The sequence below is a fragment of the Montipora capricornis genome, chromosome 12 (assembly GCF_036669925.1).
Source record: "Montipora capricornis isolate CH-2021 chromosome 12, ASM3666992v2, whole genome shotgun sequence".
Lineage (NCBI taxonomy): Eukaryota > Metazoa > Cnidaria > Anthozoa > Scleractinia > Acroporidae > Montipora > Montipora capricornis.
The window spans coordinates 21,964,712-21,986,532 of record NC_090894.1 but is presented as its reverse complement, the minus strand read 5'-3'; the positions used below and the strand labels follow the sequence as shown (position 1 = coordinate 21,986,532).

The 21,821-nt window shown below is 36.6% G+C and overlaps 1 protein-coding gene and 1 long non-coding RNA gene across 4 annotated transcripts in view; one reads left to right on the top strand and one right to left on the bottom strand.

Moving 5' to 3' along the window:
* The window catches only part of LOC138026798 (uncharacterized), a 43,625-nt gene that overhangs the window by 8,135 nt on the left and 13,669 nt on the right, over nucleotides 1-21,821 (top strand). For 2 of the 3 annotated variants that reach the window (XM_068874250.1, XM_068874249.1), the window contains exons 4-15: nucleotides 420-653; nucleotides 1,086-1,218; nucleotides 4,818-4,889; nucleotides 5,288-5,359; nucleotides 6,244-6,315; nucleotides 6,906-6,977; nucleotides 9,257-9,322; nucleotides 11,675-11,749; nucleotides 13,840-13,911; nucleotides 15,775-15,849; nucleotides 16,735-16,809; nucleotides 21,362-21,421. In XM_068874250.1, coding sequence (XP_068730351.1) covers nucleotides 420-653; nucleotides 1,086-1,218; nucleotides 4,818-4,889; nucleotides 5,288-5,359; nucleotides 6,244-6,315; nucleotides 6,906-6,977; nucleotides 9,257-9,322; nucleotides 11,675-11,749; nucleotides 13,840-13,911; nucleotides 15,775-15,849; nucleotides 16,735-16,809; nucleotides 21,362-21,421 — 1,078 coding nt within the window. The remainder of the gene's footprint in view (nucleotides 1-419; nucleotides 654-1,085; nucleotides 1,219-4,817; nucleotides 4,890-5,287; nucleotides 5,360-6,243; nucleotides 6,316-6,905; nucleotides 6,978-9,256; nucleotides 9,323-11,674; nucleotides 11,750-13,839; nucleotides 13,912-15,774; nucleotides 15,850-16,734; nucleotides 16,810-21,361; nucleotides 21,422-21,821) is intronic. The other variant, XM_068874251.1, reaches the window with a different exon arrangement.
* LOC138026799 (uncharacterized) lies at nucleotides 17,414-21,179 on the bottom strand. The gene is made up of 2 exons (XR_011127351.1): nucleotides 18,295-21,179; nucleotides 17,414-17,840 (listed from the first exon to the last, which is right to left on the bottom strand). It is a non-coding gene; the product is annotated as an uncharacterized lncRNA (long non-coding RNA).

The window sequence follows — 21,821 nt, the reverse complement described above, 5'->3', positions numbered from 1 at the left end:
TGACCCTGGTGACTTACATGCTGATGATAGATAGTCTATCATTGTAAAAATAAAAATAAATAAATCAAATTAATTTTATACTTCCTGGGTTTCAAGGAGTCTCATTTTGTGTAGAGACCGGTAAAAATTTTCTTTCTGTAAAGCAACTCTGGCTTTATTAACCAATTAAAATTTTACACATAATTTATATACTTTTTTAAAATTTCTTTAACAGTTGAACTTCTGAAGATGTATTTTAATGTCAAGTTAAAATGCCTTATAATATGTTTATCTCCGCAGTTTGTTCAATGTTTTTGCTCAAGTTAAAATGGCCAAAAAATAAGAAGTCAATATTTTGACGATTTGGGTGTTCTGATTTTCTTTTACAATGTGCTATAGTTAATTGATGGCTAAAATCTGTACTTCATCTTTTCTGTCAGCTAAACTGGAGGTAGTAATTCCTTTACAAATGGTTCGAACAGTCTTGGAGCATGATGTGTGGTGCTTGTCTGATGGGACGCGACCAATCAACATATCAATGGGGAGCTCAACTACAACTTTGGCTTTCGGAACGGGAATGGTGAAGAGCAAAATCAAACAGGATGGTTACTATAGTTGCAACGCTACCAATGAACATGGCAATGATTCAAAGACGTTTCACGTTTCTCTTATAGGTGAGATTTTACTGATCTTATTGGCCTTTCGAGAGTGGTTATTTTGGTATCACACAAAACAAAGCTGTAGCAATAAAGCGATGAATAATATTCTAGAATTATAGTTCATCCTTAACATTATTACCCCTTATCAATAGTTTACAGCTGACAGCTCTACGCAAGCCATCTTCTCCTGAGTATCACTGAATCTTCTTTTGTAGTGCTTTGTGTTTTACCCCAATTTACACTTGTTTATAATCAGATGATCTATTAGCACACGTGCGAATTACAGAAGAATTTAAATTGAGACAAGAGCACCCAAACATGAAATCTTATAAATTAAAGTAATTTGGCCACTTTTCTTTCATGCATAAACTTTAATACACCTGTGAATCCCATAAAGGCTAGGCTATTTCTTTACTTTTTGACAAAGTCTTATATTATCTCTTACAGATTTTTACGTTTGTGAGAGTTTGTGTCACTGCAGCAGCACAGCAGAAAGGTCTGAAGTTGAGAACATCTTTAACTGCACTGAGAAACATTCAGCTCATCTGCTGAATAATATACCAACAACCACGACAGACCTGTGAGTTTTTAACTGATGGTACTCCCTAAAACACTTGACAAGTATTTATTGCTTCTACACTGTACCTGTTGTGTGTCCCAACTGATGTACAGTACTGGTTTCAAGTTTGAATACCATTGAACAAACAGCAATTTTGATTGGGACTTTTTGAATACAAGCTCTACTTTTAAACAAATTTTTTTGTCCTGCATTATGCAAGACTGTGAAGAATTCAAGCATTTTCGAGGGGAGTTTAAATGAGTGAGTGCTATGAGAAGACAAGTGTTTTGCAGAAGCTGGAAGGAAGAACAAACTGAGGCCTTCATAGCCATAAAAATAACAATACCTTGGACTTTTAAGGTTTATGTAACCCCTTACTGCAATGGATACAGGTGGGATAGAACAACCAGCGATGACATCTCCTCAGATTGAAACTCTTTCTCCTCATGTGGCTGTAATTTGTGATAATTAAGTTAATTATGTTTCTGATTTACAACCGTAATTTTAAATTCCAGTTTCTTCAGACTCCATTTTACCACTTTTGCTGCTTGATGACACTAAATGAAACAATGTTATTTATAGAAAAAGAGAAAAAAAATGGGGTACACTCCAGGAAGACCAGTATCTAGGATACAGTAACAGAGTGAAGTCTGTTGCTTGAAATTTTAAGACTCTCTGTCTACCCAGATGCACCGCGTGCAGACACGGAGGTTTCGTATGATGTAGGAAACCTCTATTTAGAACTCTGTCGGTGTGTTTTTCTTTCTTTATATCATTTGTTATCATAGTCATCCATCAGGATTTGTTCTTACTTAGTGCTTCTTATTACAGCTACATTATCATAGTTTATTAGGGATGAGATATTTTGTTGTTAAGTGGAATCTGGAAGTGTTTCAAGTTGGGTTGGAGGACTGAACCGTTGGACTGACAATCAATTCAAGAAAATGCCACGACCTGATCTACTAAAGGCAGTATATTTACGGAAATTTGAGTTCAAGATCAGTGAGAGCCCAAATCGATTCATTGAGATACGATAGACTTTAAACTATGTTGATGTCCTTTCGTATTAAGCTGAGTGACATTTATAATCTCTTTATACTTAGTAGTTGGATATAGACTTATTTTATTTGAAATTTGTTTGGAATTCTTAGACTAATTATTGTTCCATATACATGTATGTGACATTTGGATGAGATGCTTTTGTTTTGTTTGGCTCAGTTGGTTAGTGCACGGCTTTCGGAGCGAGAGGTCCCTGGTTCGATCCTTGGTGACTTAAACGTCTGTTTCAACTTTCCTCTGATCCGTGTAGCTATAGTTATAAATACCCGTAAGAAGGAGCACTGACAGAAGGAGGGGGTAAAGGGAGCACCGTCAGCTTCCATTGATCATGGTTAATCAGGGCAAGATGGGGAGAAATTCAAAGCCCCTATTCAGCAACATCAAGGACCTTAAGATCTACTACAGCGACGTAGGAAGATATTTTACATCATGGCGGCAGTAAGCTTGTTATCGAGCTCCGCGACAAGTTCTTTCTTGCTTCTGTTGCTGCTCCTGTACTGTCACATTATCTACCCGTTCTCGAACGTAAGCGTTATCGGGTCAAAGTGGATCAACAATGCAGACCAACTTTCATCTTTCGGCACCGAAATAAGCCTTTCGAGTTGTTGGCAAAGAATTCAGTCCACCCGCCATCTTGAAGTTGGACCATCATCAAAGGACTTTTCACACATTTACAAAGGCTTTTACATCAGTAAACGTTTTCTAAGACGTATAATCAACTACTCCTCAGTGTCACCTGCGTCTTTCAACCCCTCAATAATAATGCTCACGAGAAGCGGCATAAATCTCGACCTGATCCGCTAAAGGCAGTATATTTACGGAAATTTGAGTTCAAGATCACTGAGAGCCCAAATCGATTCATTGAGATACGATAGACTTTAAACATTTACAAAGGCTTTTACATCAGGAAACGTTTTCTAAGACGTAGAATCAACTACTCCTCAGCCTCGTCTGCGTCTTTCAACCCCTTGATGATAATGCACACGAGAAGCGCCATAAATCTCGTAAATCCGGGCCCAAAACATCACTGTCAAATAACCGCCGGTCCCAACACTAAGACTCGCCATTACGGAGAGATGGTTGGACAACTCCATATCGGAAATTGATTTACCAGGTTATTCTGTGCATTGCCTTGACTGGAGAAATAATCGCAGGGGAGGAGGAGTCACCCGTATATAATGGACGGTGTGAAACACACTGTGAGAAGGGATTTAGAGGACGATTTTGAAGCCATTTGGATACAAATGCAACTTGGAAAAGTGAATTATTTAATCGGATGTGTATACCGGGCTCCAGATGAATCCCTTCAGGTTTTCGACTATCTGGACGATGTTATGAGGCTTGCAACCAAGAATAAATTAGAAGTCATTGTTATTGGTGATCTCAACTGTGACATAAATCATAAATACCACCTCAAGGCAAACAGGTAGGCTGCTGGAATTTACAATGGCCAATGAACTTGAACAATTGATAAATGAACCAACTCGTTTGACTTCTACAACAAGCACCCTCATTGATGTGTTAATAACTTCAACACCCAGTTTGCTTAAGAAGGCAGGTGTAATTAACATAGCCTTTAGCGACCATTATCCCATCTATGGAATTATGCACAGCTCAGCGACTCGCCCGAACAAGCATTGGACCATAACAACACGCCCTTGGAATGTCGTAAAAATAAATGATTTCATAGCTGATCTGAAGCAAGCTTCGTGGAGCCTGATTGATAATTCTATCACCAATGTGGACGACATGTGTTCAGCATGGGAATCGCAGATAAAATCCCTGATTGACCATCATTTCCCATTAAAGAAGAAACGCATTCGAAAACAGACGCACCCTTGGCCTTGACAGTACTGTTCTCAAACTCATGAGAAAACGCGACCAAGTACACAAAAGGGCTAAAACATCCCGATTATCTTCGGATTGGAACGAATACAAGCTCCTTCGTAACAAGGTCACCGCAATGAACAGAAAGGCCAGGAAAAATTACTTCAGAAACAAGCTCGAAGAAAGCCGAGGCAAGCCCAAAGCCTCTTGGGATACTCTACATCAAGTCTTGCCCTCCAAGAACAACGGCACTGAGATCGACAAGATAGTAGTCGATGGTAAAGAGCCAATCGACAAACATGACATTGCAAATTCTCTAAACGAGTATTTCACAACAATTGCTTCCTCGCTGTTAGCCAGTCGGCAATCCCACGGTAGTCCAGTTGACCTACAACAGGATGGTCTTTCATCTATTTCCAACCACAGCTTTAAATTTCACGCCGTGAGTGAAAACGACGTTTTCAAGGTTCTGCGACAGTTATGCAAACCCTCGTCTGCGTTTTGGGTTTGCTTAACTGTCTTGAATCCTCCCAACTCCCCCTCGTTTACATGTAGATGAGGCTGTGTAAATACGGGAAAAGTCCTCTATTGCTTAATTTGTTTTTCGAATTTTGTGCTGTTGCTGAATACACTTTAATTTAAATGGTAGTATTAAGATAAATTAGTACTACATGAACTTAGTTTTGGATTAGTTTTCATAATTTATACATTGCGTTTCATGTTTTTATTTCTAGATATCTTGATAACAATAAAATACCTCAACTCTCAGACGATGTTTTCTCAAGACTCACACGTCTATCTACTCTGTAAGTATATTGCCCCAAATACACTTTCAAAATATGACATAGCTATGCATCTGGTCACTCCACAAAGAATTGTCTGACTTAGTTACAAAACGACTCACCCAGCTAATCACATGATTCAAATAAAGTCTTAATTGTAATTAATAACCGTTTCAGGTCTAAAATTAAAGTACATTTTGACCTTAGCCTTCTAAGAGTAATACTAAACTGTCTTGAATCCTCCCAACTACCCCTCGTGTTTAAATGAGGCTATATAAATCTCTTCTGCGTTTTTTTTTTGTGAATTTTGTACTGTTGTTGAATATACTTTAAAGAGTAGTATTAAGATAAATAATATTACCATATGAACTTAGTTGTGGATTAGTTTTCATATACCTTACGTTTCATGTTTTCATTTCTAGACATCTTGTAAACAATGCAATAAGAGAACTCCCAGCAAATATTTTCTCAAATCTCAGACATCTATCTACGCTGTAAGTATATTGCCCCAAATATACACTTTCAAAATATGACATAGCTGTGCGTCTGGTCACTCCACAAAGAATCGTTGTTTGAAAACATTACAAAACGACTCACACAGCTGATTCAAATTAAATCTCAATGTAATTATTAACCATTTCAGGTCTAAAATGAAGTACATGTTGACCTTAGCCTTCTGAGATTAACACTAGATGTTATTCCAGTATGTCATTTTGGTTCTTTTTGTACAACCTCTTATTTGATATTACAGCCAAGTTACCTTTTGTTTTTTTTAAATTGAGGAGCCCATAAAAAAAAAGCATGTCTTTCCTTCTCGACAGTTATGCAAACCCTCCATTGTGTTTTGGGTTTGCGTAACTGTCTTGAATCCTCTCAACTACCCCTCATGTTTAAATGAGGCTATATAAACCCAGAACAAATCCTCTATTGCTTAATTAGTTTTTCTCTTTTGTGTTTTGTTTTTCGAATTTTGTACTGTTGCTGAATATACTTTCTCAAACTCATTAATAATTCATAAGCCAAAAACAAAAGAAATCACTACCGTGAAGGAAGTTTGGATATGTGGTCTTAATTAGCATAAAATTTCGCCAACTTTGATCCCAAATATCTCCTAAAATACTGATTCTTTTGAGAAGCAATATCAAACACTCGAAAGAGTGTTTCATCAGATATCCAACCACCTCGAAATCGGTTAAAAAACTCGGCCTTCGGCCTCGTTTTTCAACTCGCTTCTCAGTGTTTGGATATCCGATGAAACACTCCTTCTCGTGTTTGATATATTACTTAAAGAGTAATATTAAGATAAATTATTAGTACTTCATGAACTTAGTTTTGGATTAGTTTTCATATACATTACGTTTCATGTTTTCATTTCTAGACATCTTCGTGACGATTCAATAACTAAACTCCCAGCAAATGTTTTCTCAAAACTCACACGTCTGTCTACGCTGTAAGTATGTTGCCCTAAATACACTTTCAAAATTATGACATAGCTATTTGTCTGGTGGTCACTCCACAAAGAATTATTGGTTGACTTAGTTACAAAACGACTCACACAGCTGATTCAAATTAAGTCTCAATTATTTGTAATTAATAACCATTTTGGATCTAAAATTAAGGTACATGTTGACCTTAGCCTTCTGAGATTAATACTAAATGTTATTCCAGTATGGCATTTCGTACACCTATTATTTGATATTACAGCCAGGTCACCTTTTTTTTTTAAATTGAGGAACCCATAAAAAAAACCAAGTTTTTCCTTCTCGACAGTTATGCAAACCGTCCATTGCGTCTTGGGTTTGCATAACTCTTTGAATCCTCCCAACTTCCCATCGTGTTTAGATGAGGCTATGTTAACCCGGAAAAAGTCCTCTATTGCTTATTAGTTTTTCTCTTTTGTGTTTTGTTTTTCGAATTTTGTACTGTTGCTGAAATTATACACTTTAAAGAGTAGTACTAAGATAAACATTATTAGTACTACATGAACTTAGTTTTGGGTTAGTTTTCATAATACATCACGTTTCGTGTTTTTGTTTCTAGATTTCTTGATTACAATGAAATAACTCAACTCCCAGACGATGTTTTCTCAAACCTCACATGTCTATCTGCGCTGTAAGTATATTGCCCCAAATACACTTTCAAAATATGACGTAGCTATGCGCCTGGTCACTCCACAAAGAACTGTCTGCCTTAGTTACAGAACAACTCACAGCTGATTCAAGTTTCAGGTCTAAAATTAAAGTACATTCTAAGATTAATTCATACTAAATGTTATTCCAGTATGTCATTTTGGTTCTTTTTGTACCTCTTATGTGATCGTACAGCCAGGTCACATTTTTTTTAAAATTGAGGAGCCCATAAAAACAAAGCAAGTTGATACTGACACACATTACTTTTCAACTTGAGGAAATGACAATATCTCGATTAAATTCATAAATTGTTTCCTACTTCTCAAACAGTCCTCCAATCAGGACATAATGAAAGTTTGTCAATTCCAAATACTACACGAGAACACTTTCATTTTCTTCTTTATGATTGTTTTGATTTGATTGCTCTGAGTCGTTCACAGACTCCTTTATTGGGATTACTTGTACTGCTCTTGTCTAAGTAGATTCGTGTAAATTAAGCCGCGATCAGAGAATGCTGGAAATGAAATTGGAATAAAGGCTTAATTGGGATTGATTGCATTGTTCTTGGTTAATTAGAATTGTGCAATGTTGCGGGTAATACTTTAGAAAGTAGTATTAACATGACTGAACACAGTTTTTACACCCTTATACTTCCATTTCCACCCTTCTTATGCATTTTTTTGCCTGAAAGCTCAAACTTGGTCAGTGATGAGCGCATCCATGAAGGTTTATTTTTTGGACAGTTTATGTGGTCTGCAGGTTGTTACTGTGGTAATGCATCTAGATTAATACAAGGCGTAACGAATGCTTATTCCTAATTTATACAAAGTCACTTATAAGTTTTTTTGCAGCATTTGAGTACATAAAATAATTGAAATAAAGTATGTTTAACTATTTAACAGCTCTTATCACATATTTCAACAGAGGGATTTTTCATAATTCACTGATAGGCGTTTTTTTAGTTTTTTCAAGTTTTTGTCTTTTAAATTTCTGATTTTTTTGGATTGATGACTCATTTGTAGTGGGAACTATTTTACTCCAAATTTCAGCAAAATCTAATGACAGGTTTATTTGAAATCTTGGTGGAAAATGCGCAAACCCGGGAGTGATGATTAATTTAACCCGTCACCTAACCACTTGACCACCACACCGCTAGCTGCTAAGGGACAATATTTTAAACACATGACTATTAATTTGATAATGCTATTATCACTCGGCAAAAAACAATATTAATTAAACAATGCAAAAGATGGGTTACCAAACTTCACAACAAAGCTAAACATTTTAAAATCAAAGCTTACACCTTATTAATCTAGCCTAGGCCTAATTGCTCTTCAGCAATAATATTCTATGGGGGACTTAGATCTTTTTTTTGAGAGAATGGTGTCTTGATCTTCAGTGGTGAAGTGAAGTGAGGTGTTTTCTACATGATTGTATAGTGTTGAAACTCCGGGTTCAAATCCTATCCACGGGTATGGTTACAAGTCCTGGGACACAGTGTCCAAATTTACCTGATATACACAATTCAGAGAAAATTAGCAATAATTGTGTATATCAGATAAATTTGGGGAGGGGTAGGAGGATGACATATAGGGGGACAATATTCCCCAGTACGGTCCTCTGACTCGATTAGTAAGAGGATGGTACGGTGAACTTTTGTCATGGAGACTGTTAGACGCTCAGAGTGCACGCTAAAATTTGCTGGGAAAAAGAAGTTAAACTTCATGTCAGCCTCAAAGCCAATGTTTCTCGATTCCCATTTCTTTTCTTCAATTTTTCTGGGTTTAGTATTTTACATATTACACCCTGGAAAACAAAACGTAGCTCAGTTGACACTTTTTCGAATAAAGCACTGTGTCAAGTTACTGCGCTATGACACGTACACAATGCGTACCTATTTTTGTGTTTTGTTTTCGATTTTCGTATTGTTTTCTTTAAAACTAGCAAATGTACTGTCATTCATTTTTGCTTTGATTTGATAGCTCTGAGTCGTTTGTGGACCCTCTTGAGGCCAATTGGGATTAAATGTATAATTGCACAAAGAATTAAGTAAGGCCATGAACAGCAAATTCTGAGCATGAAACTGGAATAAAAGTTAAATTATGATTGATTGCATTGTTCTTGTTTAAATAGAATTGTGCAGTGTTGTTGCTGGAATTTTTTTCAAAAAGAAGTATTAATTAAAATATGTTAATACCACATTAACTCTGCTGTGCTGAAGGTGACATGTACATTACTTTCTGTGCTTTAATTAATTTCTAGGGGGCTATCTAATAATAAATTAACTCAATTCCCAAACATCTCAGGACTCACAAGTCTGCGATATGTGTAAGTATATTGACTCAAATATGATGTGAACAATTTATTGAGCTATGCACTTGGCCATTCCACAAAGATTTGATTGATTTGGTTAATTGGTGACTCACACAGCTGTTTTCATTTTCAGAACTAATCGATAACCATTTTAGGTCTTAAAATAATACTCTTTTTCTTTTGCCATCCCAGTTTTACCAGGAATAATACACAAATAGGGATGACAAACATCAGATATAAATGCATCATTTGAAATAAATTATCTTTTACCTGACATTTCGCATGCTTCTGCATACATCTTCACAAGTAATACAAAATGTGAATTTAAATATACAGGATCACTAACTTATTAACTATTAAGTAACAGTAGAGGTGACAAAAACCCTAGTAAAGAGACAGCTTTTTGTTGCTGACATATTCATTTCAGGAGGCTCGAAAGAGTTTCAACACTTAGAAGACGCTCTCTCTAGGTCAAATAAGGCTACCACACTGTATCAGGTAACAGCAATGTTATGGTATCATATGAAACACTGATTATCTCCAAACAAGATGTGATCATTGTTGTGATGGAATAATTTACCTTGGCAACGGGGAAGCCCAGCAAAAACACCCTATATTTTGGATTTAGTTGCTCATATCTCACAATCGATTTTGTTGACCCCCCTTAACCCTTTGACGTCCAAACCGGCGGAAACCAGCCAGACTTAGTATTTTACTCTGTCTAACGCCAGACTATTTTACTCTGTCTAACGCCAGACTATTTTACTCTGTCTAACACCAGACGATTTTACTCGTCATTGGGGAACCCCTGGGAGTCAATGGGTTAAAAATATCACAGAATTAATTAAGGTGGCTCTGAACCCGCCAGATGGAATTTTTTTAAACTTTGTAGAAACTTTCATCTTGCCCTTGGGAGTCACCAAGTTCGTTTTTGAGATGTAAGCAACTAAAGACAAAATAAAGGGTGATTTTACAGGGCTTGCCCATTGGCACGGTGACCTATGATGTAACAATAATGACTGCATCTTGTTCAGCAATACTTCGTGTTTCATTTGGTACCACAATATTACTAATACATGATACAACGTTGTAGTGCCGATCCTTCTGATAAGAGCGTCACTTGAAGCGCTGAAACTGGTTTGAGCCACCTTAAGGTCTGGTTAAAATCTTTGATCAACACTGTCTCCTTTATTAGACAGTGAGTGTCGCATTGCCCTTAATTCGCTAAAATTTCAAAAGAAAAAAAAACCTAATAAAGACACAGCTTTTTGCAGCTGACGTATTCATTTAAGGTCGGCTCATTTTGAAATTTCAGCGAAAGGGCAATTCAACACTCGCTGTAAAATAAAGGGGACACTGACGGTTGATTTTAAATTTAAAGCCGACCTTAAATGAATATGTCAGCAGCGAAAAGCCGTGCCTTTCTTACGGTTCTTTGTCACCTAGTTTTAATAAACACTCAAACTAGAAAGCTGATCATGCTAGGTTTGTCCGACCGTAGTTCCATTTAGAAGAGAATGCCTTTGTGAACGTTGGTTTATCTGTACGAACAGTGGTGTGTTTATGCTTATCACTGTTTATGTTGATCCAATGCAAGGGAGAGATTGTTACACAGCATTGCAGTCTTTAGTGTTAAATGTTTATTATTAGCAATGAAATAGCTCAACTCTATTATTACTTAATAGTTAATAAGGTGGTGATCCTTTCTATTTAGATTCAAATTTTGTATTGACCGTCACTTATGAAGATGTATGCAAAAGCATACGAATCGTTAATGCAAGTAAAAGATAATTTCAAAGGATGCGTTTATGTCTGATGTTTGTCACCGCTGTCTGTGTAGTTTTCCAGATAAAACTGATATGGCCAAAGAAAAAGAGTATTTAAGACCTAAAATAGTTATCAATTAGTACTGAAAAGATAATTTCAAAGGATGCGTTTAAATAAATAAATAAATAAATAAATAAATAAATAAATAAAGTTTATTAACATATCAACTTGCAAACAATAAGGCTTGAAAATCTTGATATTTACAGTATTAGGATTATAATAAGATATTATTTATTTACAATCGTAACAATTATAATAATAAAAAATGTGACCAAATTACGTGTATATTATATATAGGATTAAATGTTAATATTAAAGTGCATTTGCATTCTGGCCTTCTAATAGTACTGTAGCATGAAATGTTATTATTCAGTAAGAAACGCGTTCACTTTGGTTTGATTACTCTCAACTTCATATATATATATTTTGTATTTTGCTTTTGAATTTTGTACTGTAGTATTAAGATTAATAAGAACTATGTTAACTTAGTTAAATTGAATTAGTTTTCACATACATTACGTTTCATGTTTTCATTTCTAGATTTCTTGATCACAATTCAATAAGTTATCTCCCAGACAAGGATTTTTTTTCAAGTCTCACAAGTCTATCTATGCTGTAAGTATATAGCTCCAAATACACTTTCAAAATATGACATAGCTATGCATCTGGTCACCCCACAAAGAATTGTCTGACTGAGTTAAATAAAGTCTCAGTACTAATTAATAACCATTTCAGGTCTTAAATTAAAGTACATTTTGACCTTAGCTAGATAGCCTTCTAAGATTGATACTAAAGGTTATTCCAGTATGTCATTTTTGTTCTTTTTGTACAACCTCTTACTTGATCTTATTGCTAGGTCACCTTTTTTTTTGATTGAGGAGCCCATAAAAAAGCAAGATGATCACTAGTGGCACACAACTTTTAAAGTCAAGGAAATGACAATATCTTGATTAAATTTGTAAATATATATAGCAAGTACAAGAATGTTTAGAACTATCGGAACATCAATTTTGTCTTTAAAAGCCTTCATTATTTGGCGAGAAATGTTTACCTTAGATTGAATACCCTTGATTCCGTTAGTTTTTTTTTTTTCGCCTTTTTGTTTTGTTTTAGATTTTTCGTATTGTTTTAGTAAAAACTAGCAAATCCACTATCATCCAATTTTTGCTTTGATTTGATTCTTCTGAGTCGTTCACACCTTTTAGGTCAGTTGAGGTATTAGTTCTAACGGATCACTTAATTTTGAGAAACAAATGTGCAGTTCCTTGCGCTTGTTTTCATTAAGCTGAAATCTCTCCGCTTCTGTCTTTTCCTCGAGTTCATCAACTTCTGCATCACCCACCAACATCTAAATCATTAATCATAATGACAGACAACCACAGGCCTAGCTTTGTTCCGTGAGGTACGCCTACTGGAATGGCACCCCATTTTCAGAGAGACAGTCCATTTTAACACTCCTTCTATCGTACTAAAATGCTTGGTCTCTCCCAAAAAAGTCACTAAAATTCTCAGTTAATGCTCAGACAATATACATAGGCTGATAGGGCTGTTTTTGAAATTTGAATTTTTTTAATTTCAACTTTTTGACACAAATAAAGGCTCAGCTTCACAAAAACGTAAATGTACAACACAAATGTGGTATAATAAGTTAACAATGTACATGGTATTTGACATTCACCGGTAAGTGAAAGTTAGTCTTTGTTATTGTATTGCAACATACCGGTAAGTCATTTTTGACATGAAAAAAAAAAATTTACTTTCATTTTCTGTGAAAAATTTTTTTTGGGGGAAAATGCCATTAAAATGCTTAATGCTTTTGCCTCAATCAAATGCTCAAAAAAATCCTGGCATGATGCACAAAAGCCTAGTCAAGAACGTAAAAATTCAGCTAAATGAGCAGCAGATAAGCTTCAATAAATATTGTTGGCTTCCTAAATTAACTTAATTTTCAACAGAATGAAAGTAGTATTAAAGTGACTGAACACAAATTTTATGCTCTCATACTCGCATTTCTGGCCTATTTATGCATTTTTTGCCTGGAAGCTCAAACTTGGTCAGTGATGAGTGCTACCATGAAGGTTTATATTTTGACAGTTTATGCACTCTGCAGGCTGTTACCATGGTAACATTTAGATTGACACGTGACCTACAGGGTGCTTATTCCTCATTTTTTGCAATATTTGCTTACATAAAATAATAGAAATAAAGTACGTCTAACAGCTGTTGTCACAGAATTTCAACAAATGGATTTTCCATAATTCTTTTTTTTTAGTTTTCCCAAGTTTTCGTCTGTTAAATTTCTGATTTTTTTGGATTGATGACTTTGTAGTCGGAACTATTTTAATTTTAAATTTCTGCAAAATCTAATGACTGGTTTGCAAGAAATTTAGTAAACAGCCAACATTTGGTGGTCTCAAATTTTTCAGCGAATGTGTGTGCGCAGCGTTCATCAGTTCACTTTTAAAAAACCATGACGTTTACAAAATGGAAGCGAATTTACACTGCATTTCCAAGGTCATCTTGAGAAGAAGGAAAAAAGTTCTCATGAAAGTCACCATACAGTATTAATTTTGTTTCTTTTGATTTCAAATCCGCACCAGCCTGCAGGAAAACTATGTTCAGTCACCTTAAAATAAGTTAGTAGTGTGATAACTTAGCCCTGCAGAAGGTTACATGTACATTATTTTCTGGGCTTTAATTTCTAGGTGGCTGTCTGATAATGACATAACTGAGATCCCAGACAAGGTTTTCTCAGAACTCCCAAGTCTACGATATCTGTAAGTATATTGACACAAATATGATGTGAGAAATCTCTTTAGCTATGCATTTGGCCATTCCATGTATCCCACAACCTTGCCTTATTTTCGAATTCAACATGGCAGAGGCGAGGTTAGATCTTGTCGGGTCTACTTGAATGTTCATTCAGTAACAGGGTAGACACGTAATGATCTGTTGAGTTTTGGCAATACTGCGGGGAGTTTGGAAACAACACTTAAGGCCGCCCATGATTGTGGGACCATTCGGCATTAAAATTTTTCTTCCCGGTCCTCCAAATTACGTCACCAGATCACCTGGTAGTTTCTCGTGAAATGCAAGCCAACACTAATAGTACGTCTGCTAACATATTCCACTCTCACATGGCACTTAACCTCGAGAAGCGAGAAAGGTGGCTTAGTTGTTCGCAATCTTCAGACTGGATGAGCGATACTACCCCTAATTCCTTGTGGTCCATGCTTTGCCACTGACATTTATCTCAGCAAACAAGAATTGACAGCTTTGTATAGGAGGATCAAGTTAAAGTCATAGTTAATGGCACAGTTCTCCACAACAGTACTTCATGCATGCATATTCCCAGGAAAAATGTTGCTATTTTGTTCGTCTTTGGGTTCAACTAAGCGCTTAGTAATAACCATTGTAATCGTAACTTTGTTTTTCATAGGATTGGTTTTAAAGACTGTTTACCACAGTACTTCATTGAACGAATATAAATGAGAACTTCATTACTCAATTAATCTTCAAGGTCCCACAAAAGAAGGGAGTACTGTTCAAAATAAAGGAATTTCTCTATTCCAGGGGACAAATTCATAGTCAATTACTTTGCAGTATTTAATTTTATCCATAACCATTCAACTAGTATCAAAATGTACCACATTGGCCTCGAAAATCCCCATATACTTGTGGCGTACTGTGTGGAACACCGTTTTGTCTTCATTTATTTACATAAGAAGACAATGAATTTAAATTAAAAAGATGTCATTTTTTATGCAGCATAAAAAAATGCATTTATTTAATAAAACGGGAAAAACATAGTGTATCAACAAATTGCCAGTACCAAACACATAGTTTACATGTCTTGGTGAAGTTTGAATGAAGTTAAAAAAACCCTTGCTGTATTACCATTGTGGGAGTAATCCAAAGAACAATTTACACAAAATGGGAGAAAATTACCCAAAGGCATTTGGGATGAAAGAAATTACACACTAAAATGATTTGGATTAAGTCTGTGATGTTGGGGCAATAATTGCGGAAACCAGCAATCGTGTCCAAATAATTATTATTGCTAGATGAATCCGCCCTGGGTCAAAAACTGTGATAAACCAATTTGAAAAATCCAAGACCTCGACAAGTCCCAATCGTATCCAAGAATTATATTTACTAGATGGTCTGAGTCGAAATCCATGAAAAGCCATTGCCACATTTATCCAGTCAAAACTCTTCTGATTTAATCCTTTTTGTTTATTTCGGTTATTTCAGCTGTTTTCCTCTCTTTTTTTAATGATCCACTTCACTTTTTTTTTTCTTGTCAAAGATTATCATTGCCTTCTTGTTCATGGTTTTAAGTTCTTCATTTTTAGCTGAGCTTCTGTCATTGATTGTTCTTAGTCCTTCAAATTGTTTTTTTAATGATCACATGGCTTTTGTTCTCTTTCCTTCAGAAATTCAAAGTATCTTCGACTAATTTATGTCATCAATTACTTCAGGCCAGAAGCAACTATACGCGGCCTCTTTTGCATCAAATAGAGAAACCTCAAATTATGTTTTACCTTTGCTTTACTCGCAGATTCCTTGTCACTCACATAACTTAAAATCTGTGGAATTAAAATTACCGACTTACTTGATAATTTTTGATTCCCCAACAGAATGCTTTCTGACAACCCCATCAACTACGTTGGAGACAAAGTGTTCACTGTCCGGCCAAACCGCAACCTAGTAATGTAAGTCACCCAAACTGTAGCTGGCCACTTGCAGGTTCAATGCCCAGTCACACCAACACTGATGAGAAAGTGCTGCCATTATAGTTACATCTACGAGTGGATAGGACTTTAGTCTTCACAGTTAAAATGCCCACAATGTGAAAATGTTTATATTCTTGTTTGAAAGTCCATATTAGAAAATGAAGTTTTGTGAAAGAATTTTTCCATTTGAATGAGAGGCAAATTTTCTACGCTATTTAATTAAAAGCCTTCAAATTGCCCACCGTTACAAAAAAAAGAGAGACAACTCGCACAAGTCTTTACTGGACTTATGAGCTATTTGAAAATCCTCAGTTTTGCTGCTGTATTCTGGATACAGAGGCACTTTCCTCAATGATAGACATGGACATGATAGATTTTTTTTGTTAACTGAAAAATACTGAAAACAATTATTACAGAGCGATACTTGGCGTTGATCACCTAGAAAACAAGACTGTAAACCGTAGGTCATGCCTCACAGCGCCTGTTCTGGGAAGTTAAAGAATCGACACAGTAAACAAACACGTAGGACACTGAATTCTCGGAGGGTGGTTTGCCCCATTAAGTTGAGAATATCACATGCGGAAGCGGAGTCCTGTTGCTTTTTACCTTTCACCCGTGTGTAAAACAGTCCAAATAAATAAAAGAACAAACAATTCTTCTTTACCTTTAACTGACAAATGAGCGACTTTTCAAAACTTCGAATTCAAAGAAAGGCTGTAACCCCTTAAATAGAATCAAATTCATGAGCTTGAAACTCGGTTGTGGGTCAATACGATGGATACACAATAAAGGTTTAATTTTGCCAATTCAAAATCAGAAACTCGGACAGAAATACATTTGCAAAGTACTTATTATCTTCTGCAGATACATGATACGGGCAAACCTAACACAATTCGACGTTGAATCATTTGACAATAGCAAAGAAATCACACCTATTTTGTAAGTATTAATACAAAGAAATTTGAGTAATTACCTGAACAAAAGCTTGAACTGTTAAGTAAGGCCTAATTTCTAATGCGGAAGGATGGGAAACTAGTCCTAAGGCGACTCCTAGGCAGGATTCGAACATACAACAGCCCTAACACTGGCCGGATGCTTTACCCATTGAGTTACTAGATCTCATGGGTTTCTTGGTAGTTTATCTATGTCCTGAATGGACAGTGTGTCTTGCTGGTCTGTGGGACAGGTCATCACATGTTAAATATCAATGGTTGTACTTGAAAACTTGTAGGCATACTTTGTAGAGGGCATATACCAGCAGGACACATTGTGCAAGGTCCTGAAACAACCTAGCTCCACTGGAGTTCTAGTAGTTGAGTTGAGTTGTTCATGCAGACGAACATGATTTTGTAAGCTCTGATCTGGCTCTGATTTAGTGAGTGTGCTGGTCCATTTTTCCTGTTACTGCCCATTGAACTGCTTCCGTTATTGCTTCATCATCTATTTCAGTCTGCTTTTCGATTATTACATTATGTCATCTACTTGTAAAGACCTTGAGGAAATACTCCATGCCAAGTTGGCTCGGTTGAAGGATTCTCTGAGCTTTCTAAGTACTACGAAACTTTATTGAAAAACTTCAAAGAACAAGAACGTAAAATGAAGGGACTTTATGCTGAGAACAGTGCTCTTAAAGCGCAGATCAGATATCGGTAAGTGATCAACAAATGTGGCTAAACGAACTGGAACAATATGGCGGCCGCGAATGTCTAAAGTTTCGAGGCATGATCCCAGTGACAGCAGATGAAGATACCACCGAATTGGTCTGTCAAGTTGCGAGCCTAGTTGGTGCAAAAGTTTCGGCTGCAGATGTGTCCACCAGTCATCAAATCCAGCCCAAGATGAATACATTGAAGTTCCCTCCATACATCATTGCAAAGTCAGTATGATGTGACATGATCATGAAGTATATTATGCCCGTGGCAAGTTGCGTGACCACTCTACTAGAGATTTGAATAACCTTGGCCGCCTTGCTGAAAATAAGATTTACATAAGTGAGTCACTAACCGAGTTGAACAAAAACTTTTTAAGAGTGCTCTAAAATGGAAAAAGGGTTTTAAATACCAATTTATGCGCTGATCAACTCGAAACTCCAACATATCCCCCCCCCCCCCCCCCACTGCCACTTGAACTTTTGAAGATTGGATCATTCAAATTTCTGCCTCCTCAGGCCAAAATGGTGTTCAAATGCCCTACATCTCTTCCTTTCTGTAAGCACCAAATCGTAGACAATTAAAAAGGTTCCATTTAATGCTTACTACAATTGAAGTGATCACGAGGTAATCCGAACGCATTCGAAGTCAATATTTGAAGATCAGCAATGACAATGACAATGAAGAAACAATGGTTCGACTGAAAGGAAATAAATCACAATATTTCTACGAGACTGATGCACTGATTGAAAAACACAGCATAAAGTAAACTTACAAATATTCCTCTGATCCGGAGAAGCGAAGAAATACACGAAGAAAGGTCAATTAAGCAGCAGAAACTAAAACAGAACACTAGCGAGTGAAAGCACGTGGCAATTGAAAAACTTGATTGAAAACTGATCCAAATACATCAAGGCGTCATGATGTAACGCAATGTCACATGCGCGTAAATAAGATAGCGTAACAATCACATGCGGAAAAAACAAATAAACAGATAGAGAAGTTTGAATCTAACACTTTCAACTCTTTCATCTTGTCCAAACGTGTTTTATAGCTGTTAGTGACTTCGGCGCCCGAAAAAACAATTATTTGAAACCTCACCCTTCCGGTTCAATTTTCCCCACCCCACGCAGGCAAAGGTGAAATTCCCTCACTCACCGGGCACAGAAGATGCCTGTGGTTTGCCCGGGGGGCGGGGGAGAGGGGATGTTGAAGTTTCGATTTGATCGGCGCGTTATCTGGTCAATTTATGGAAAGGTATATCTACGCACCAACGTGAGTAGCCCTGAGGTACATGTGAGCTCCGAGCAAGTTCTCGTATGCCTCGGGCAACTACAAGCAGCTTCAGCACAGCACGGAGACTGGCCAGAGATCATTTCAGCTGTCTATTACTCGATTTTATTTTTTCTTAAATTTATTAAGTCGTGGGTCGTGGGGTCATTTTAAAGTTGCTTATGACTGGTTGGTTTCCTATCTATCTAATCGATCTCAATTTGTATCCATTGGTAATACTACATCAATTTCTAAACCAACTACATGTGGTGTCCCTCAGAGTTCAGTCGAGCCAATGTATATTTGAGGGGGTGCATTTTGTAAGCTGTTTTCCAACCCATTTCTTTTCTATTTTTCTGGGGACTTATTATGCTTCGTATGAAAAGCAAGATATGCCTTGACTTTTCCTGTGAAAAATGGACTTTCTCAGTCTACAAAAGCAGCATTTATACGCTTTTTAGGGGGTATTTGTCTCCCTCCTTCGACCCCTGAAAAGCATAAATTCCCCCAACTTGAATGCAAGTGCACGATTAGTATACTGTGGGCCTAAGTATTGTCATGTTATTGTCACTTCGGGAACTTCATTGGTTACCAGTGCATGTGCGTAGAGATTTAAAGATTCTCCTTATTACCTTTAAGATACTTCAGGGTTTAGCTGCTAGATATCTGATGAATCTAGTTTCAATGTTACCGGCTTTGCATTATCAACTGCGTTGGAACGACAATGGTATATTGCTAGTTAGTCCACGGTTCAGCACTAAAGACTATGGGTGATCGCACACGTTTGTGGTAGCAGCCCCAGTATTGTGGAACAGCCTTCCTTTGTCAGGAAGGCTAGCTAGGAACATTAACGTTCTTAAGCATTTAGTTTATTTTCTAAAGCCTTTTTTAAAGATTCTTTTGTAAGTTTGATTCTCAATTTTTATAGCATTTTAGGCAAGGCCCACCCCTCCAAAAAAAACTCCACTTCATCATCTTTTGTAAAGGAAAGCATATTATATAAGGGCAAACAGCAAATTCAACCGTACCATGTTCCCACAGCAACTCACCTGAACAATGAGCTCTGTTCTCTCCCATATAATATTGCTTTTGCAAGACACTATTTTTGGCTTTGTTCTCATGCATCAAAAAAATTTCCATGTGCAAATGAATCCACCGATTCAAGAACAAGTTGTGAAAGGCACGGTCAAATGGAAAAAATTAATTTCTCTTTAAAATTTTATAGTATCCAGAGTTTTGAAATCTTAAAGCAAGAGAGAATTGTGAAGGATAATGTATTTTGAAAAGAGAGAATGTAAATCACAAAGGTGTCATAATCTCTGAAGCAGACACATTGAAATTTAGTGCACTCCCACAGTGTGTTTTGACAGGGTAAACACCTTAAATGATTCCTTTCTTTTTTCTTTTCTTTATTTTATTATTTTTATTTTGCGGGGAAAAATATATTGCCATGCTAATTTTGTTATTCGGCACAGCATGTTTACCAGTTTTTATTGTTGCTTTTATATGCCAGAGGATTTTTTGGAGTATCATTTATTAAGATCATTTCTGGCCCGGGGATCATTTGCAGTCCACTTTGGGGATAATTTCCTGTCCAGGAATCATTTGCAAGCCTGTACAGTACCTATAGATCGTTTTCACTGTCACGCAATAAAAAAATAAATCGAAAACCATCCAGTGGAAAAAGTCAAGAATTCGTGATGTTGTAGAAGATAAATGAAGAAGACACTTCTCCAAGTTTTAGGCCTGTGCGTTTCCCCAAACTTCAGATATTACAGAGCCCAGTATGAAAACGCCGTGTTGGTGCACATCTGTGGTGCACCAATATGGCGGCCATATGGCGGCCGGAAAATAGTGTCAACATCTGTTACTTACTTTGGCTATCTAGGCTAGTGATCATCTGTACTGAACAGACAGCTATTTATCTAAGCACTTTTCCTAATGCTTTAAATTCTAAAAAGGCTCAAAACCATGAGATAAATATATATTTCTCAATAAACTCGATCGTCGCCTCGTGTCACGCACCGCTAAAACTCAGAAATTCAAAATGCTCTGGTTTCCAAACAAAGCACGCTATTGAGCTTTAAAATTGCAAATGGATACAAATTTACCGCTTCTTATACCTGATGAGGATAAAAACTTTCGTGGCTCTTTAGTTTTGGATTTTAGAAAATGATGACGTCACCTGAAAACGATCTATAATTTGTTTGGTATTCACTGTCAGACACATCTTACAAAGCTACATGTATGCATGGCAAGGCAGGCAATGTGATACCCCCTACTATGCTAAAGATATTTGTTTCCCGTGCTTGCCATGAAAATTGTACGTTTGTTAGAAGGTCATGAAAATCCTTGTCACAGGTAGACTATTCGACAGCATGGAACCTCTACCAGGTATTAAAATTGGGTTGACTTGACATACTTTACTACTTATCAATGTATACCAAGTTTTCCTGCTTGATTGCTGATCTCTATTATAAATGAAACTAGGTCTTTCGCTATAGACACTAAACGTAATCGATCTGGTTGTGTCTCCCCTAAAAACTTGCCATGTTGTTTTAACTGTTTAGAACTGTGTATGAAGGCGCAATTAGCAACATCCGCTTTGAGGAAAACTGCGTTATCCGCATGTGAGTACCTAATTAAATGCTATTGTGACAGAATTTTCAAATAGAATCGTTTGAAGTGACTTACAACCTATTATAGTCATTAATTTTAAATTTCCATATGATTAAGCTACAAGGAATTCCCAATATCACGTCACTCTTTCAATGCTATCAGTCAGTCCCGGGTTGCTCAAAGCATTATTCACTGTTAACCACTGTCTTAAAAACCTATTTGTTTTGATACCTTTGATAACCAATGGTTAGTGCTAACCAGGCCTTGAGCAACCAGCTCCACGAGTGTAAGGCTAAAAGGGTACAGTAATGTTTCTGTGGGTCTTCAATCGCCTGATTTTTTGGGCAATTTTCTCTTAAGTCGCTTTAAGTTGCCTTAAGTTATGTCGACTTAAGGTCACAGAGTAGGCCT